This window comes from Pseudophryne corroboree, chromosome 5 (genome assembly GCF_028390025.1).
Source record: "Pseudophryne corroboree isolate aPseCor3 chromosome 5, aPseCor3.hap2, whole genome shotgun sequence".
NCBI classification, from domain to species: domain Eukaryota; kingdom Metazoa; phylum Chordata; class Amphibia; order Anura; family Myobatrachidae; genus Pseudophryne; species Pseudophryne corroboree.
Window position 1 is genome coordinate 315,647,924 of NC_086448.1, and position 21,680 is coordinate 315,669,603.

Consider the following 21,680-nt stretch of genomic DNA (forward strand, 5'->3'; position numbering starts at 1 on the left):
GTTAAAAGGTCGACATGTAAATGCTCAACACTAAAATAGGATTTTATATACCTACCAGTAAATCCTTTTCTCGTAGTCCATAGAGGATGCTGGGGTCCATTTAGTACCATGGGGTATAGACGGGTCGACTAGGAGCCACTGGCACTTTAAGAGTTTAATAGTGTGGGCTGGCTCCTCCCTCTATGTCCCTCCTACCAGACTCAGTCTAGAAACTGTGCCAGAGTACATACTTCGAGAAAAGGAAATAGATAGTATTGAGATTCACACCAGCTCACACATAACTAAAGGAAAGCCAAGCTAACATGAAACGACTCAGCAACGGCTCAACCAACAATACTTAACACCAAGTAACAATGCAGGAATTCGAAGCACTGGGCGGGCGACCAGTATCCTCTACGGACTATGAGAAAAGGATTTACCAGTAGGTATATAAAATCCTATTTTCTCTTACGTCCTAGAGGATGCTGGGGTCCGTTTAGTACCATGGGGATGTACCAAAGCTCCAGTACGGGAGGGAGAGTGCGCTGAGGTTCCTGCAGAACAGATTGGCCTCTGAGGACCTACAGTTTGGTCAAAGTATCAAACTGGTAGAACTTAGCAAACGTGTTCGACCCTGACCAAATAGCAGCTCAGCAAAGCTGAAGAGCCGAGACACCCTGGGCAGCCACCCAGGAAGAACCCACTTTACGGGTAGAGTGGGCCTAAAACGATTTCGGAATCGGCAATCCTACTGTAGAATAAGCATGCTGGATAGTAAGCCTGATCCAACGAGAAATTGCTTAGACACCCAATCTTGTTGGGATCATAAAGGACAAATAGTGCATCCGACTTCTGTGACGAGCAGTTCACTTCACATATATTTTCAAGCCCACACAACATCCAAGGACTTTGAGATAATTGAGGTGTCAGTAGCCACAGGCACCACAATAGGCTGGTTGATATGAAAAGCTGATACAACCTTTGGAAGAAATTGCTGACGCGTCCTGAGCTCAGCTCTATCCTCATGGAAAATCAAGTAGGGGCTCTTGTGCGACAATGACCCCAATTCAGACACACGTCTTGCAGATGCCAATGCCAACAGTGTGACCTCCTTCCACGTAAGAAACTTCATGTCCACCAATCCGATTGCAGGAACTGCAGCACCACATTAAGATCCCAAGGTGCCGTAGGAGGCCCAAAGGGGAGTTGGATGTGCAGAACTCCTTTCAAGAATGTCTGACCCTCAGGGTGAGCAGCCAATTGTTTCTGGAAGAAAATGGACAAGGCCAAAATCTTGACCTTGATGGTGCCCAACCGTAGGCCCACATCCACACCCACTTCCAGAAAGAGGAGAAGGCGTCCTAACTGAAAATCCACCGCTGGAAACTTCTTGGATTCACACCAAGACACGTACTTCTCTCAAATCCGATGGTAATGCTTAGACGTTACTCCCTTCCTAGTTTGGATCAGCGTAGGAATGACCTTGTTTGGAATGCCCTTCCGAGCTAAGAGCTGGCGTTCAACCTCCAAGCCGTCAAACGTAGCCGCGGTATGTCTTGATAGGCGAACGGTCCCTGTTGTAGAAGGTACTCGCGAAGAGGAAGAGGCCTCGGGTCCTCCAGCAGTAAGTCCAGAAGATCCGCGTACCAAGCCCGTCTTGGCCAGTCTGGAGCAATGAGGATCGCCTGAACTTTTGTTCTTTTTATAAGTTTGAGAATCCTTGGGATGAGAGGAAGAGGAGGGAACACATACACTGACTGGAACACCCACGGAGTTACCAGGGCGTCCACCGCCACTGCTTGTGGGTCTCGTGACCTTGAACAGTACCTCCGAAGCTTCATGTCTATCTGAGGCATGTCCCATCGGCTTGTTACCTCTGCGAATACCTCCGGGTAGAGGCCCCATTCTCCTGGATGGAGATCGTGTCTGCTGAAGAAGTCTGCTTCCCAGTTGTCCACTCCCGGAATGAAGAACGCTGACAACGCCACCGTGTGTTTTTTTGCCCAGAGGAGGATTTGTGTTACCTCTGACATTGCAGCGTTGCTCTTCGTTCCGCCCTGACTGTTTATGTAGGACACCGCTGTGATGTTGTCCGACTGAACCTGAAAGTCTTGATCTTGCAGAAGATGTGCCGCTTGTATAAGACCGTTGTATATGGCCCTCAGTTCCAGAACGTTTATTGGAAGGTGAGATTCCTGACTTGACCACCTTCCTTGGAAGTTTTCCCCCTGGATGACTGCTCCCCAACCTCTGAGACTCGCATCCGTGGTAAGAAGAATCCAATTCTGAATCCCGAACCTGCGTCCCTCGAGCAGGTAAGAAGTTTGGAGCCACCAGAGGAGTGAAATTCTGGTTTTGGGTGACAGGCGTATACGTTGGTGCATGTGGAGATGTGATCCCGACCTGTTGTCCAGGAGATCCAGCTGGAAGAACCGTGCATGGAATCTTCCGTACTGTAGTGCCTCGTAGGAGGCTACCATGGAATCTTCCGTACTGTAGTGCCTCGTAGGAGGCAACCATCTTCCCCAGATGGCCAACGCACTGATGAACCGATTCCCGGGCTGGCCTCAGGACATCCCAGACCATTGATCACCAACGCTTTCTCCACTGGTAGAAACAACCTCTGCATTTCCATGTCGAGAATCATCCCCAGGAAGGGCAGACTCCAAATGTGAGTTTGGAAGGTTCAGGATCCACCCGTGATCCCGAAGTAGTTGAGTTGAGAGAGCAATACTCTGCAACAGTCTCTCCCTGGAAGATGCCTTTATCAGTAGATCATCCAGATATGGAATTATGTTCACTCCCTGCTTGCGGAGGAGGAACATCATCTCCGCCATGACCTTGGTGAACATCCTTGGCGCTGTGGAGAGGCCAAATGGTAATGTCTGAAACAGATAGTGACAGTCCAGTAGTGCAAATCGTAGGTAAGCCTGATGAGGTGGCCAGATCAGAATGTGAACGGTACGCGTCCTTGAAATCCAGGGATACCAGGAATTCCCCCTGCTCCAGACCGAAGATCACCGCTCTCAGCGACTCCAACTTGAATTTGAATACCTTTAAGTAGGGGTTAAAAGACTTTAGGTTAAATATTGGTCTTACGGAACAGACCGGTTTCGTAACCACAAACAGGCTGGAGTAATAACCCTTGTGTGTTAGGTGAGGTGGAACTTGAACAATGACATTTGTTCGTACCAACTTTTAAATGGCTTCCTGTAGGACAGTACTTTCTGTCAGCAAAACTGGTAAGCCTGATTTGAAGAATCTGTGAGGTGGGAGTTCCTGAAACTCCAGTCTGTACCCCTGGGCAACAATATCTGTTATCCAGGGGTCTAGGCACGATGACGCCCGGACGTGACTGAAATCTTTTAATCTCGCTCCCAGCTGCCCGATCTCCAGGCTGGTAGGTCCACAGTCATGCTGAAGATTTTGAGGAAGTGGAACCTAGTTTCTGTTCCTGGGAACCTGTTGATGCAGGTTTTCTGGATTTTCCACGACCTCCTCTAAAGAAGGTGGAGGGGCCTTTGGATTTTTTACATTTCGCGGTCCGAAAGGACTGCAGTGAAGGAGTAGGATAAGATTCCGAGCCGGTGGAGCTGCGGAGGGAAGAAAGGTCGACTTACCCGCAGTTGCCGTGGATATCCGCGCATCCAGCGCTTCCCCAAAAATGGCCTGACCTGTGAAGGGTAGGTTCTCCACACTTTTCTTGGATTCCGTATCCGTATTCAGATTCTGTATCCCCAGTCCTCTGCATGCCGAGACTGCCATGGAAGTAGCTCGTGCATTAAGCAGGCCAATATCCTTCATGGCCTCCACCATGAACCCCGCAGAATCCTGTATGTTACATAAAAACAAGTCAATGTCACTCCTATCCATAGTATCCAATTCCTCTAGTAATGTGCTTGACCACTTTACTATAGCTTAGAAATCCACACACACGCAATAGTGGGCCTTAAAGCCACACCTGTAGCAGTGTATAGTGATTTGAGCGTAGTCTCAGTCTTGCGGTTAGCCAGCTCCGTTAAGGCGGTTGAACTGGGGACGGGTAAAACCACATTTTTAAAAAAAAAACCTAGATACAGAAGCTTCTGCTATAGGTGGGTTTTCCCACTTTTTCCTGTCCTCTTCAAGGAAAGGAAAGGCAATGAGCATTCTTTTAGGGATCTGGAATTTTTTCTCCGGGTTTTCCCAGGATTTCTCAAACAAAGAGTTTAACTCCTAGAAGCGGGGTAGGTAAGCGAGGATTTCTTATTTACGGTAAAATAAGATTCCTCATCCTGCTCAGGTACCTTCTCAGCAATGTGCAAAATATCCCTAATGGCTTCAATCAGTAGTTGCACCCCTTTCGCCAGGGATGCATTTCCCCCCTGCATATCCCCCTCACCGTCCCCTGTATCAGAGTCGGTATCAGTGTCAGCATGCATTATCTATGCAAGTGTACACTTTTGTGGGTATGTAGATGGGGTTTTTGACGAAGTAGTGGAGGCAGAATACTGCAAACCCTCCACAGATTTCCTCAAAAACTGTGTCTCTGTCTCAGTATGTGACATCCTTGTAGAAATCTGGGATATCATTCCCCTTAAAGAATCCACCCATACGGGTTCGGAAGGCTGAGAAAGCATATTGCAGTCATGAGTACATAGAATAGACGCCTCAGGAGAAGATAAACACTCTGCAGCGCAGGACACAGAGTCCTTAGACATGGTAATGTGGGATATACACACTTACTTACACACACACACACACACAGGAAAATGTCAGATACAGTTTCCCCCAGAGTACCTTCAGAGAGTCTCAGAGTATAAGGAGCCAGCCACACTGCGCCCCTGTAGGCAGTTATTATGATAAAAGCCCGGCGCTTACTAAGTATCCTTAATAGGGTAGTTAGTCCTGATATAGGCGGGGAAGGGGGGGGGGGTGTTATAACACCCTGGCACCATAGAGTACTGTTGGAATGATGTGGAGGGCAGTGCTCCCTGTCAGCGTCCTGTCTGAATGATCTGCAGGGAGAAAATGGCGCTGGTGAGTGCTGGATCCGCTCTGAGAGGAAGCCCCGCCCCCTGTAATGGTGCGCAGCTTCCCGCACTAATTCTTTATACTGGCCTGAGGATTCTGAAATGTTAACAGCGGGATTAGCCCCTGTTAACTAGCGTGACCAGTGTAGCGGTTATGTGCTGGCCCAGGACGCCCCTCAAGCGCCTACATGTTGCATGTTGCTGAGCCTTTTAGGAGCGCAGCCTGTCAGAGCTGCGCTCCAACCCTTGTGCCGCCATACCCGCCAGCGACCCATTAACCAAGACACCGGCGCTGTACTCACCACTCTTCTATCTTCTGGCTCTGTTAGGGGGTGGCGGCAGTGCTGCGGGAGTGAGCGGTCGCCTCGTGGGCTTGCGATCATCACCTTCAGGTGCTCAGTGTCCTGTCAGTGGAGTAGAGAACCATTAACTCTCCATTAAGTTGGTTCCTACTCCCCCCCCCTAAGTCCCACAAAGCAGGGAGGCTGTTGCCAGCAACCTCCTTGTAAAACAACAAACTGTAAACTTTAATTAAAAAAACAAAAACAAAAATAAAATAAAAACTCCTAGGAGCTCCCCTAGCTGTGACCGGCTCCTCCGGGCACATTTTCTAAACAGAGTCTGGTAGGAGGGGCATAGAGGGAGGAGCCAGCCCACACAATCAAATTCTTAAAGTGCCCATGGCTCCTAGTGGACCTGTCTATAACCCATGGTACTAAATAGAACACCAGTATCCTCTAGGACGTAAGAGAAAAGCCATTACTTAGTGTTAAAAATAAGAAGGCACGTTTTGAGTTTGCCAAAAGGCATGTGGACGACTCCCCAAATTTATGGAGGAAGGTGCTCTGGTCAGATGAGACTAAAATGTAACTTTTCGACCACCAAGGAAAACGCTATGTCTGGCGCAAACCCAACACATCCCATCACCCCAAGAACATCATCCCCACAGTGAAACATGGTGGTGGAAGCATCACGCTGTGGGGATGTTTTTCAGCAGCAGGGACTGGGAAACTGTTTCGAGTCGAGGGAAAGATGGATGGTGCTAAATACAGGGATAGTCTTGAGCAAAACCTGTTTCAGTCTGCCTGTGATTTGAGACTGGGACTGAAGGTCACCTACCAGCAGGACCATGACCCGAAGCATACTGCTAAAGCAACACTCAAGTGGTTTAAGGGGAAACATTTAAATGTGTTGGAATGGCCTAGTCAAAGCCCAGATCTCAATCCAATTGAGAATCTGTGGTCAGTTGAAGATTGCTGTTCACAAGCGGAAACCATCGAACCTGAAGGAGTTGGAGCAGTTTTGCCTTGAGGAATGGGCAAAAAGCCCAGTGGCAAGATGTGGCAAGCTCATAGAGACTTATCCAAAGCGACTTGCAACTGTAATTGGCACAAAAGGCGGCTCTACAAAGTACTGACTACAGGGGAGTGATTAGTTATGCACGCTGAAGTTTTCAGTTATTTTGTCCTATTTGTTGTTTGCTTTACAATGAAGAAAAAAAAAACATCTTCAAAGTTGTAGGCATGTTCTGTGAATGAAATGATGCAAACTTTCAAACAATCCATTTTAATTCCACGTTGTGAGGCAACAAAAAATGAAAAAATGCAGGGGGGTGAATACTTTAGCAAGGCACTGTAGATGGGAAAATTAGATGGCCAAAACAATTGAATCGTCCTTAATAAAAACATGAGACACTCACCAGACTTCTAGGTTATCTGAATGCTGACAAAATGACCTCAGGTGTGTGTATTAGGGAATTTAAATTGTAATCTCTAGTGGGGAAAGAACGGATATGAATGTCATATAGTCTCTGTCAGCACTGCATAAAATGTAAGCCACTGCATAGACAATAATAAAATGAATGCTGTAAATTCCCAGCTAGAGGACTATACCATTTGACATGTCACAACTATCAACTTTACCATTAAATTGAAAGCACCCTGAATTTGTTTTTAAAATACTTTTACAGTGAATCAAACTGTTGTACATGAAAACTATTAAGATGTCAAACATTAATCAATTAAATGTATCAGACTGTGGAGTATAAGAGAAACTGAAAGTGGTAGCAATTGAAACTCTCCAAACTGCAGTTATGAAACTCTCCTAATTCATTGTGAAAGTGCTAAAGTGCATACTGGGTCCTCTCAGTGTAACAAATACAGTGATCGCACAAGACAAAGAGGATCATACAGTGTAATGCTAAAGCCTAAGCAACGTGTAGAGTTGCATTTAATTAACATGTTTTGAGGAGCTATAAATTGCAGAAGATTGTCAAATAATTCTGCTCTGAATGTCAAACTTAAAAGATCTTCACACTCATGCCCCACTACTCTCATTGCCAAGTGCACACACTATATGACCATGTGTTGACTCCGGGCACTGTGATAATAAGCCATTAGAAGGAGCCCAAGGACACGCGGACATATCCCTCGTAGGGCATTGAGCTGGATACTGCAAGCCAAGAGCATTTTTATCAAGCTAGTCTGCTTTCTCAAGGAATGTGTGAAGTATGCCAAGCAAGTCACAAAATTAAACTAACATAGGTTAAGATGTTCCGAAACTCTACTGAAGGTTATTTGTTCATGACAACGCAGAACCCAAACATACCAATCAGAGGACACTTTCTCTAAAAAAAAATAATCTCCAAGCGCCGGCCAGAAAACACTGCACCCGACTAGAAAGGGGGTCAACTTTAGTGAAAAAGGGGTATAAATAAGAGATTGTACTCACTGTGGTTTTTTTTTTTAACTAGCATTTCTAAATTGACCATGTAAACTGGCCTGACACTGGAATCTATTGTTTCTAGTGCCAACACACCCAAATGGCAGATTTAGTAGTGTTGCATCCCAGTTCCCAAGTACATATCTTGGTCGATTTTATTTTACCGTGGGTAAATGCATCAGGACTTCATGCAGTGACCTTTATAACAGCAGTAAACATCCTATTAAGAAGATCACTGTGATTTACTAGTGTAAATAAAAAAAACCCGTACTAGGTACTGTATGTGGTCTGAAAATAAGAATTTACTTACCGATAATTCTATTTCTCATAGTCCGTAGTGGATGCTGGGGACTCCGTCAGGACCATGGGGAATAGCGGCTCCGCAGGAGACAGGGCACAAAAATAAAGCTTTAGGATTAGGTGGTGTGTACTGGCTCCTCCCCCTATGACCCTCCTCCAAGCCTCAGTTAGGATACTGTGCCCGGACGAGCGTACACAATAAGGAAGGATATTGAATCCCGGGTAAGACTCATACCAGCCACACCAATCACACCGTATAACTTGTGATCTGAACCCAGTTAACAGTATGACAAACGTAGGAGCCTCTGAACAGACGGCTCACAACAATAACAACCCAAATTTGTTTGTAACAATAACTATGTACAAGTATTGCAGACAATCCGCACTTGGGATGGGCGCCCAGCATCCACTACGGACTACGAGAAATAGAATTATCGGTAAGTAAATTCTTATTTTCTCTAACGTCCTAAGTGGATGCTGGGGACTCCGTCAGGACCATGGGGATTATACCAAAGCTCCCAAACGGGCGGGAGAGTGCGGATGACTCTGCAGCACCGAATGAGAGAACTCAAGGTCCTCCTCAGCCAGGGTATCAAATTTGTAGAATTTTGCAAACGTGTTTGCCCCTGACCAAGTAGCAGCTCGGCAGAGTTGTAATGCCGAGACCCCCCGGGCAGCCGCCCAGGATGAGCCCACTTTCCTTGTGGAATGGGCCTTGACAGATTTAGGTTGTGGCAAGCCTGCCACAGAATGTGCAAGTTGAATTGTGCTACAAATCCAACGAGCAATCGTCTGCTTAGAAGCAGGAGCACCCATCTTGTTGGGTGCATACAATATAAACAGTGAGTCAGACTTTCTGACTCCCGCCGTTCTTGAAATATATATATTTTCAATGCCCGGACCACGTCCAACAACTTGGAATCCTCCAAATCGTTAGTAGCCGCAGGCACCACAATAGGCTGGTTCAGGTGAAACGCTGACACCACCTTAGGCAGAAAATGAGGACGCGTCCGCAGTTCTGCCCTGTCCGTATGGAAAATCAGATATGGGCTCTTATATGATAAAGCCGCCAATTCTGATACTCTCCTGGCTGAAGCCAGGGCCAGTAGCATGGTTACTTTCCATGTAAGATACTTCAACTCCACCGATTTGAGCGGCTCAAACCAATGGGATTTGAGAAAATCCAAGACTACATTAAGATCCCACGGTGCCACTGGGGGCACAACCGGGGGCTGTATATGTAGTACTCCTTTTACAAAAGTCTGGACTTCAGGAACTGAAGCCAATTCTTTCTGGAAGAAAATCGACAGGGCCGAAATTTGAACCTTAATGGACCCCAATTTGAGGCCCATAGACAATCCTGTTTGCAGGAAATGTAGGAATCGACCCAGTTGAAATTCCTCCGTGGGGGCCTTCCTGGCCTCACACCACGCAACATATTTTCTCCAAATGCGGTGATAATGTTGTGCAGTCACCTCCTTCCTGGCTTTTACCAGTGTAGGAATGACCTCTTCCGGAATGCCTTTTTCCCTTAGAATTCGGCGTTCAACCGCCATGCCGTCAAACGCAGCCGCGGTAAGTCTTGGAATAGACACGGTCCCTGCTGAAGCAGGTCCCGTCTTAGAGGTAGAGGCCACGGATCCTCCGTGAGCATCTCTTGAAGTTCCGGGTACCAAGTTCTTCTTGGCCAATCCGGAGCCACTAGTATCGTTCTTACTCCCTTTTGCCGTATAATTCTCAGTACTTTTGGTATGAGAGGCAGAGGAGGGAACACATACACTGACTGGAACACCCACGGTGTTACCAGAGCGTCCACAGCTATTGCCTGAGGGTCTCTTGACCTGGCGCAATACCTGTCCAGTTTTTTGTTGAGGCGGGACGCCATCATATCCACCATTGGTTTTTCCCAACGGTTCACAATCATGTGGAAGACTTCTGGATGAAGTCCCCACTCTCCCGGGTGTAGATCGTGTCTGCTGAGGAAGTCTGCTTCCCAGTTGTCCACTCCCGGAATGAATACTGCTGACAGTGCTATCACATGATCTTCCGCCCAGCGAAGAATCCTTGCAGCTTCTGCCATTGCTGTCCTGCTTCTTGTGCCGCCCTGTCTGTTTACGTGGGCGACTGCCGTGATGTTGTCCGACTGGATCAACACCGGCTGACCCTGAAGCAGGGGTTTTGCCAGACTTAGAGCATTGTAAATCGCTCTTAGCTCCAGTATATTTATGTGAAAAGACATCTCCAGGCTTGACCATACTCCCTGGAAGTTTCTTCCCTGTGTGACCGCTCCCCAGCCTCTCAGACTGGCATCCGTGGTCACCAGGACCCAGTCCTGTATGCCGAATCTGCGGCCCTCTAACAGATGAGCACTCTGCAACCACCACAGAAGAGACACCCTTGTCCGTGGCGATAAGGTTATCCGCTGATGCATCTGCAGATGCGATCCGGACCATTTGTCCAGCAGATCCCACTGAAAAGTTCGTGCGTGGAATCTGCCGAATGGAATCGCTTCGTAAGAAGCCACCATCTTTCCCAGGACTCTTGTGCATTGATGCACAGACACTGTCCCTGGTATTAGGAGGTTCCTGACAAGTTCGGATAACTCCCTGGCTTTCTCCTCCGGAAGAAACACCTTTTTCTGAACCGTGTCCAGAATCATTCCCAGGAACAGCAGACGTGTCTTCGGGGTCAACTGAGATTTTGGAAAATTCAGAATCCACCCGTGTTGTTGCAGCACTAGTTGGGTTAGTGCTACTCCGTCCTCCAGCTGTTCTCTAGACCTTGCCCTTATCAGGAGATCGTCCAAGTAAGGGATAATTAATACGCCTCTTCTTCGCAGAAGAATCATCATTTCGGCCATTACCTTGGTAAAGACCCGAGGTGCCGTGGACAATCCAAACGGCAGCGTCTGAAACTGATAATGACAGTTTTGCACCACGAACCGGAGGTACCCTTGATGTGAAGGGCAAATTGGGACATGCAGGTAAGCATCCTTTATGTCCAGGGACACCATAAAGTCCCCTTCTTCCAGATTCGCTATCACTGCTCTGAGTGACTCCATCTTGAACTTGAATTTTTGTATGTACAGGTTCAAAGATTTCAGATTTAGAATAGGTCTTACCGAGCCGTCCGGCTTCGGTACCACAAATAGCGTGGAGTAATACCCCTTTCCCTGTTGTAGGAGGGGTACCTTGACTATCACCTGCTGAGAAAACAGCTTGTGAATGGCTTCCAATACCGTCGCCCTGTCTGAGGGAGACGTTGGCAAAGCAGACTTTAGGAACCGGCGAGGGGGAGACTTCTCGAATTCCAACCTGTAACCCTGAGATACTACCTGCAGAATCCAGGGGTCCACCTGTGAGCAAGCCCACTGTGCGCTGAAATTCTTGAGTCGACCCCCCACCGCTCCTGAGTCCGCTTGTAAGGCCCCAGCGTCATGCTGAGGGCTTTGCAGAACCCTGGGAGGGCTTCTGTTCCTGGGCAGGGGCTGCTTGCTGCCCTCTCTTACCCCTTCCTCTGCCCCGAGGCAGATATGACTGTCCTTTTGTCCGCTTGTTCTTATAGGACCGAAAGGACTGCGGCTGAAAAGACGGTGTCTTTTTCTGTTGGGAGGGGGTCTGAGGTAAAAAAGTGGATTTTCCGGCAGTTGCCGTGGCCACCAGATCCGATAGACCGACGCCAAATAATTCCTCCCCTTTATACGGCAATACTTCCATATGTCGTTTGGAATCCGCATCACCTGACCACTGTCGCGTCCATAAACTCCTTCTGGCAGATATGGACATCGCATTTACTCTCGATGCCAGAGTGCAAATATCTCTCTGCGCATCTCGCATATAAAGGAAAGCATCCTTTAATTGCTCTATAGTCAATAAAATACTGTCCCTATCCAGGGTATCAATATTTTCAGTCAGGGAATCCAACCAGACGACCCCAGCACTGCACATCCAGGCTGAGGCGATGGCTGGTCGCAGTATAACACCAGTATGTGTGTATATACTTTTTAGGGTAGTTTCCAGTCTCCTATCCGCTGGATCCCTGAGGGCGGCCGTATCAGGAGACGGTAACGCCACTTGTTTTGATAAGCGTGTGAGCGCCTTATCCACCCTAGGGGGTGTTTCCCAGCGCGCCCTAACCTCTGGCGGGAAAGGGTATAATGCTAATAACTTTTTTGAAATTAGCATTTTTCTATCTGGGTTAACCCACGCTTCATCACATACATCATTTAATTCCTCTGATTCAGGAAAAACTACAGGTAGTTTTTTCACCCCCCACATAATACCCCTTTTTGTGGTACTTGCAGTATCAGAGATATGCAAAGCCTCCTTCATTGCCGTGATCATATAACGTGTGGCCCTACTTGAAAATACGTTTGTTTCATCACCGTCGACACTAGATTCAGTGTCTGTGTCTGGGTCTGTGTCGACCGACTGAGGTAAAGGGCGCTTTACAGCCCCTGACGGTGTCTGAGACGCCTGGGCAGGTACTAACTGGTTTGCCGGCCGTCTCATGTCGTCAACTGATTTTTGTAATGTGCTGACATTATCACGTAATTCCATAAACAAAGCCATCCATTCCGGTGTCGACTCCCTGGGGGGTGACATCACCATTATCGGCAATTGCTCTGCCTCCACACCAACATCGTCCTCATACATGTCGACACACACGTACCGACACACAGGGAATGCTCTTATCGAAGACAGGACCCCACTAGCCCTTTGGGGAGACAGAGGGAGAGTTTGCCAGCACACACCCAAGCGCTATAATATATATGGGAACAACCTTATATAAGTGTTGTTCCTTATAGCAGCTTAAATATATCCAATATATCGCCAAAAAATGCCCCCCCTCTCTGTTTTACCCTGTTTCTGTAGTGCAGTGCAGGGGAGAGTCCTGGGAGCCTTCCTCACAGCGGAGCTGAGCAGGAAAATGGCGCTGTGTGCTGAGGAGAATAAGCCCCGCCCCCTATTTCGGCGGGCTTTCCTCCCGTAGTTTTAGATAACTGGCATGGGTTAAATACATACATATAGCCTCAATGGCTATATGTGATGTATTCTTTTGCCATAAGGTATTAAAATATTGCTGCCCAGGGCGCCCCCAGCAGCGCCCTGCACCCTCCGTGACCGCTTGGTGTGAAGTGTGTGACAACAATGGCGCACAGCTGCAGTGCTGTGCGCTACCTTCATGAAGACTGAAGAGCCTTCTGCCGCCTGTTTCCGGACCTTCAATCTTCAGCATCTGTAAGGGGGGTCGGCGGCGCGGCTCCGGGACGAACCCCAGGGTGAGACCTGTGTTCCGACTCCCTCTGGAGCTAATGGTGTCCAGTAGCCTAAGAATCCAATCCATCCTGCACGCAGGTGAGTTGAAATTCTCTCCCCTAAGTCCCTCGATGCAGTGAGCCTGTTGCCAGCAGGACTCACTGAAAATAAAAAACCTAAAAAACTTTTTCTAAGCAGCTCTTTAGGAGAGCCACCTAGATTGCACCCTGCTCGGACGGGCACAAAAACCTAACTGAGGCTTGGAGGAGGGTCATAGGGGGAGGAGCCAGTACACACCACCTAATCCTAAAGCTTTATTTGTGTGCCCTGTCTCCTGCGGAGCCGCTATTCCCCATGGTCCTGACGGAGTCCCCAGCATCCACTTAGGGCATTAGAGAAACTAACTTTACTGTTTAATTGGATTTCAAAATAGCTTTTATACATACACATTTGTAACACAACATGCCAGCGTAATGATATGCATAAGATATGCTCACTCTTAGTTTTGCCAATACATAATTTAGGTGACTTTCCCATTGGCAAGACGTTCATGTGCAGTTATAGGAGATATTTACCAACAACTGCATCATTATTATCATACAGACAAACTGAAGTTTACTTTCTAAAGAAGTTAATCATACTTAGGCCTCCGTTTGTTCTTTGACGGTGTTTTCTTCCCTTCTGGGCTACAAGACAAATCCCCACTTCCAATGTAGACTGGCGGGAGAGGTAAATCAGATAGGAAGTGCCAGAGTTTTCTCTCCATTTCCTTCTTGACAGACTTTCCTGGGATACAGCCTCTGAAACTAGGAGACAAGACATTCATGACGTAGAAATTACATGGATCATCTAAAAGGTTGCTGGTGGATTTTATTCTAACATCAGTATAAAACTGTACATATTACACATTTGTTATTTTATTTTTTTTAAGTAAAAGCTTTCATCCAACCATACAGTACATAGCCTACCTTCCCAGCCACGAATTCAATGTCTAATCGGACTAATACTGGCAATACACTATACAATTATCTGGCTGATCATAGAAATCAGTGGATCGCACATATGGTTACATATGGGTCGATCCTATTATCCGTGAAGGGTGTGATGTGCCGTTGCCACGCAGTTTCAACACTGGCTACGGCACCCAATCTCACACCCTTCGCAGGCTGGTTTCAGGATGAATTTGCACCAAATTGCTCAGAGCCCTATGGGGCAGCGAGCACTTTTGTGCAAATTCAGGCCACTGCTGTGACTATTCACACACGCAAAATCATAGCGGCTAATAGAATTGACGCCATTTTACTGCCATGGCCGACCTCTAATAATTGGTCACAGGGAATGTTTCCTCCTCTGTGAAGGAACACATATCGTGACCATACACTGTGAAATATCTCACATCATACAGGCATGGTATCTGATGGTTTTAGCTTGCCCAGCATTAGTGAGACAAACCAAGGCAAGGCATCAATCATGTTCACCTGACACAAGACTATGCAAGCAAACGGTACAGCAGGGAGGTGTTGACTGGAATAGGTTTTTTTCTGACCAATGGGAGTCCCAAATCTATGAACCACAAGATTCCTCTAGTTGGGGAATCTTGAAGTAAAGAAAAATAACAACTGGCTATACTATTTAGTGTTATATATGAACTGTAAAGGTGGTCTTCAATTGTCCAAGTAAATTAGAACTTTACATACAATAACTATACAGAATTTTGATGCTACCATGCTTTTGAAAGGGATGTTTAATATAGTTAATATTACTCAAACAAAATATTAAATATTTGTTTCATTTTTAAATGGTATGATATTACGGAGTGCAGGTCTACTATATATGATCAAGAGCCCTGAACAACAGTCTCACCTGGTCTATTCTAGCTGCATGTACTCATTTAGCCTTGCTATTAAATAGTTATTGTTTTGATACCAAATAAAAAGCGACCCACTGAGATGTTAGGCTGGGCAATTTGATCTGTCTTTGTAAAACAGCCCCAACATTGCACTGAATGTTGGGCTAAAATTAACAAACAAAACAAATTTTATATGGGCATGGTAGAAAATCTGATTGGTTGATTTATATTATTTCAGTGATCTAATGCACAGTAACGTACTTTATGTGCTACATCACATACCGTAAGGATTGTACACCACCATTTTATACAAAAGCTTAGAAACGGGAATAGCACTACTACAGTGTGTGAAGGACCACCTACTATAGGATGAACAGGTCTGTTCTCAACAGGGGATTCAGCAGACCATTGAAAAGAGGTTACAAGGAGGATACAGGCTCACTAGCTATATTTCATGGGAGAAGGCTGGTACAACACAAATAGGCTGTATTGTGTTCCTCAGTTTTGCCGAACACCATAAACTCTAATGCATATACTATTATATTAACCCCCCCCCCATCCCTACATAAATGTTAAGCATTTGTACATTCTATTAAAAAAAAAACAAGTAAAGAGTTTTCATTTGAAGACGTTATGACAAATTAATTATCAATACATCAGACAGTGAGATTGCAAGAAATTATCTGTACACCAAATAAGTGTACAAATAGCATTGCCATTAGTTCACCATAATAACTATAGTGTTTTGTGGTCTGTGAAATGTATAGATCTGGCTCCATGTTTCCAAGGCTAACACTGCTATATCCACTTTCCATATTTAATAACTGGGAGGGGTCATTTCTTTATTGCCATAACAGTAGCAAAACATACAGATTAAAAAATTCTTTTTAGCTGGCAAATCGGTAAGACCACCTGACAGTGTTGCAGGGTAGAGATACTAATTCTGAGGACTTTCTGTTCACAATAGTTTAGTTAAAGGGGAAACTAGAAGTTTACAAAGTAGAAAACTATAAAACAACAGGAACAGAAAGCGATGGAATCCAGTAACTCATGATTTACCTGCTTGTATCATGGGAGAGAGGACTGGGAAGAGGTAGCGATAAAAGTGTAGTTGGTGACAACACAAAACTTTTAATTTTCTGAATGCCACTTGATCCAGCCTTCTTTGCTTTGATCTTCTCTTTTTGAGGCGGTACATCCACTTTAACAGTATCTGTCTTATTCACCCTTCCGCTTGACTTGGCTGTTTTGTCTGCAGGTAAGTTATTGTCCATAGATGGTGTCTGATTCAATGACTTGACCGTGGCTTTATCACTCTTTGCTGAAGGGGAAGGGGCACAGTCCATTTTTGATTTCTTCTGCTCCTTGGCATGGTTTGCTTGTTGGGTGTTGCTGGCAGCCTCTGAATGTCCCTTTGTAGGAGTGGAGGTGCTGGAAGCTTTTGCTAAGACTCTGGCAGCTTCCGCTTCCCTAGCTTTTTTGTTCTTGTTTAACTCTGCAGCTAGGCTACTCTTCAGGGTCAGTGTGCTAGGAGAGATGCTGGACTGCCTACTTCTGGACCTCGAGACTCTGTGTCTGCTTCGAGACCGAGATCGCCGTTGCTTGTAGGGACTTCTACTACGCGACCTTGCATTCCGCCTGTTGGAAAGAACACAAGGTGTAGTTACTTCTCCATAAATTATGTAGATACAATAGTCTTCCCAGACATTACATTAGTTCTATACAACTATTTGCTCTTTGGTGTGATGGGACCACAATTTAAAAAAATGTCGGTCACTTAATACCAATTAAACCAGGAGGCTAGACACACCTAGGGGTAAAAAAAACAAAAAACCTGTTTCAAAATAAAAGGTTACCATTTTTCCCATGCGCAAATTTGTCCAGGACACTTACAGGGGTTCAGCACTTTATTATTTGTTTGGGAATACAGTTTGCTTTTACACAACTATTTTCTACCCTCACACTATTGGTTGGACCTCTTCTTAAGGACGTCAGAAATAATGTAAAAGGCTCCCACATGAGTTTAACTGGACAAAAATAATCCTAAATCATTACCGAAGCATTCCAGCTAACTGGATCTTGCCAACTGATGTGATACATTTGGAGTCTGTAACAGTTAATACAACATAACTGTATGAGAATAATAGGTCTACTGAAATCTAATGTTGATAAATTTAGGGCTATGCACATAGAACAAGAACTTAGCTAATTACACATTAAATGGAATATAATTAGGGGAGTCAGATTTGGAAAAAGACAGCACTACTAGCTGTTTGTAAGCCATGGAATATATATATTTTTTTTATTATATTATATTATATTATATTGCTGTCCTAAAGGCCATACAGAGGACAAGGATTCATAGAAAGATGGGTTTCTATCAGCGTAGGAAGGTGTCGTTTACAGTTATGGTGGCTTGCTGCGGTGTATCTTACCCCATGAGGTGGTGATGGCACACTCAAAAACCAGTGTAAAATGCCTCTCTTACAAGAAATGGTATCTGATAAGGTTTGCAGCTTTACACTGGATTACTTAAGACATACTTTACGATTATTCTTTAAGCTCCACAAATATTATAACTTCTCAACACTCATGAGAAAAGCCATAAAGCACATTCACATTGGCAGATGCAAACAGAAAACTAAAATTCAATTGTATGAACTCCTCCAGACACAGTGGCTAATGCAGATTTGGCCGCAAAATTAGGGTACTTCACAATTTAAAAAGTCACATGCAAAACTATCATTTTCCGCTGATATACAGAGCTTGAGATGCACTACAGTCAGCAACTGTAGGAAATGGTTTATGCCAGGCACACACTTACTATATTCCCCATGGGATCTTATTTATTTAGCAGGAAATTCAATAGTTTTTTGGGTGCCCATAAGTAATGGGTGCCAAACAGAGCTATTCAATTGTTTTGTCAGGTGCGTGTGCCACATGCACCTTGCTGCTCACACCCTCCTGTTGCGGCAAGCAGAAATGCACAAAGAGTCCACCTTTTGGGTGCCCAAACTACATTTTCGGCTGTGTACCCAGTACTTAAGAAGGGTTTAGAAGCTTTACATGGCTAAACCCAGTTCATTTGGGTAAGACAAGCGCGATATACTAGTGTGGGGTCAAAAACAAGTGAATAGCTCCAAAAAAAAATAATAATAAAATTCCCCCCTCAATGTGCAACAACTAAACCACAAAAAACTGTTACTACAGCAGAAACATCTCCAATTTTGCCTGTGCATAAATAAAAAAAATATTCTGAACACAGAAAAATCACCACTTGCAAACAGCCTGCATCTGCCCCTGACCAAAAAAAAAAAAAAATTACTGTAACAAAAAAAAAAAAAAATATGATGCCTTATTTATATTTATCAAATATTTTACCAGCCAGTTTAAAATAAAAAAAATCTTACAAAAATATTTTGGATGGACATTATATGAATAAAGTTGATCATGGTTATATGTTAACTTGAGGTTACCAGGTAGAACATCTTGTTGGAGGGGTTGGGGGCAGCCTCTTGGTAAGCATTGCTCTGTATTGTTTAATAAAATATTCATATCATGACCATTTTTCTGGTTACTTTACTGTTAGGGGGAATACAATTGCTTTTCTGGCATCATTAAATATTTTTGCCGATGGGCATGAGTGCAAGGTACTGGGTGCGCTACATTTGGGTGACTTTGGGCAGATTTCATCTTCCAACCTCAGGAGGATGCAAGCAGTAATAATGGGCAACCATGGCACTCGTGCTCATCGGCAAAACAACTGAATATCAGCCATCAGGCACCCAAAAACAACTGAATTCCCCCTTAAAGTTAGGTAACAATCTATTGAAGATGCCTTGTTGAAGATGGCTGAATTATGTATAAGTTAGAAAATCTATAATATGGTCTCCATCTTCAATGCCCTAAGTATTTTAATTATTTGCCAACTGTGTGCTATAGGATTTTTTTTCCTTCTGCATTGATTAACAATTTTCCCAACACTCTCTTGAGCACCTGGCAGTCAGTGGATTTACAGTTGCTCGCACGTCTCTATTTCTTTTAAATGGATGGTCTTCAGTTTGCGCGCTTATGGGTGTCAACTGACCGGTTTCTGGGAGAGTTTGGAAAAACCTAGGCGTGTCCAAGCGTTTGCAGGGCGGGTGTCTGACGTCAATTCCAGGACCAAAAAGTCTAAAGTGTTCGCAGCAGCTGAGTAAGTCCAGAGCTACTCAGAACTGCAACAAACTTTTTTGTGTCGTCGGCTGCAAAAGCGTTTGCACACTTGCAAAGCGAAAATACACTCCCCCATAGCTGGCGACTACCTGATCGCAGCACAGCAAAAAGTTGCTAGCGACCTATCAACTCGGAATGACCCCCTATGGGCCTAATTCAGATCTGATAGCACCAGAAAATTTGTTAGCTAATGGGCAAAACCATGTGCACTGCAGGGAAGCAGATATAACATGCGCAGAGAGAGTCAAGCTGGCCATACACCTAAAGATTTATCTGTCAGATCCGGTTGGTTGGAATGAAAATCTAGTAATGGATGAGAGCAAATGGCAATTGATTATTTGCTTCTAAATGCCATAAAACTGACAAAAAGCTCGTTCAGACAAATTGTTTAAATCAAATGGATTTAACCGATTTGTCTGATTGACCATTTTTGTCTGTTTTCCAGTGTTTGGGAGCATATGGTAATTATCAAAAATCTAAATTGCAGCGTAAAAATAAAGCAGCCAGTACTTACCCTGCACAGAAACAAAATAACCCAGCTAAATCTCACTCTCTCTGTGTACAGGTTATATCTGCCCCACCTGCAGTGCACATGGTTTTGCCCATTAGCTAACAAATTTGCTGCTGCTATCAGATCTTAATTAGGCCCAATATTCCACAGGCAAGCATTTCATACGACTGAAAACAAATTATACGTTTACTGTAGTGACGACTAAGGGGGTCATTCCGACCCGATCGCACGCTGCAGTTGTTCGCAGCGATCGGGTCGGAACTGCGCATGCGCCAGAGCACGCCAGCCGGCCGAAGGCCGTTGCTACCTAGCGATCGCCTCTGCCTGATTGACATCACACGCAGCCGCTGCGACCGGGAGCAGCGACGATTAACTCCCGGCCAGCCACAGGAGATGCGTTGGCTGGGAGTTACTCTTCAAGTACAAAAGCATCGCCGCTGTGCGATACTTTTGTACTTCTGCGGGGAGGGGGGGCTGTACTGACATGCGAGGCAGACTAGCCCTGTGCTGGGTGTCCCCCGCATGTCTGGGAAGATGATCGTAGCTGTGCTAAATTTAGCACAGCTACGATCAAAATGGAATGACCCTCTATGTGCATTTAACAAATAGTAAATAGTAAAAGCCAAGAAAAACTAGCCATACATTAAAGGAAACACGTTTGCATAATCTACATTGACATAAAGTAACATTTTAACATCACACATTTACAGGCAAAACCAAAATCCGATCGCAGCTGCTAAAAATACATACAATTGTGTATCCTATGGGGTCGATTCGATTCAGTGCAATGTGAATAGCACCAGGAGGAAGGTCCCAGAGCTATTGAATTCAGCACACTCTTATGTTGGAGAATGCCGGCACTCGCGGTTTAAACGCCACACTAAGGCACAAAACAGCATCGCGTCACTAGTTTTGTTGGATTTTTGCACGCACTTTAGGAGGGGTGCAAGCAGAAATCGTTTAGTCGGACTTAACAGAGCACTGAATTGAATAGCTCTGAGACCTCCTTCCTGGCACTATTAGTAGTGTGCTGAATTCAATCTACCCATAAGTGTTTTAACCCAAAAATGGAAAAAAAATTGGGTGGAAAATTTGGGGCTAATTGGATACCCCTCAATATACAAACTGTGTTTCATAGGCATTGATTCAACTGAACGTGGACTGAATAGAGTCGGGAGGGAGTTCCCAAAGCTATTGAATTCAGCACGATGTTATCCCCATCTAGAGAATTTTTTCTTGCACCCCTTTGAGGGTGCGAGCACAAATCCAACAAAACTAGTGCTGTGATGATGTTTTGTGCCCTAGCGCAGCGTATACAGCATCGCGGTAAGGCACTTTAGTCGGGGAAAGCCCGTTCGTGCGACTTAACACCCTGTTTAGTCCATGAGTACGGGCATTCTATAGCATTGCAGTGAATTAAATAGCTCCTTGAGCTTCTTCCCTACACTATTCAATTCGCTCTGAATTGAATCGATCCCATAGAAAAAAAAAGCTACTAATTAGTGCCACTATAGTAATTTAACAGATGTACAAGAAATTGTACTTAGCTGTGACAGACAGAGGACAACTGTCTGTGCCCTTCAATATAAATCAAAACATATTCTATAAAAAAGTGTTTAAAGGAGAATTTCACATTTATTCCAATTTAATGTATAGGCACCAATTTATAATATGATTATTTTCAAATGATCATATTTTGATTGGAAAATAATCACATATTAAAGTTATTTCTAACCTGAGAAATGGACCTCATTTAGAGTTACAGAGAAAAATCCGACTAAAGGGTCCAAACGTGCACCTGGACACAAGGGGCTCAATCGTACAGTTTTTGCTGC

General features: G+C 45.0%; 1 protein-coding gene across 1 annotated transcript in view; it reads right to left on the reverse strand.

The window, feature by feature from the left end:
- The window catches only part of CDK13 (cyclin dependent kinase 13), a 133,568-nt gene that overhangs the window by 92,639 nt on the left and 19,249 nt on the right, over nt 1-21,680 (reverse strand). Inside the window, exons 2-3 of the mRNA XM_063922488.1 lie at nt 16,179-16,757; nt 13,912-14,076 (exon numbers count right to left, since the gene is read on the reverse strand). Of these exons, the coding sequence (XP_063778558.1) occupies nt 13,912-14,076; nt 16,179-16,757 (744 nt within the window). The remainder of the gene's footprint in view (nt 1-13,911; nt 14,077-16,178; nt 16,758-21,680) is intronic.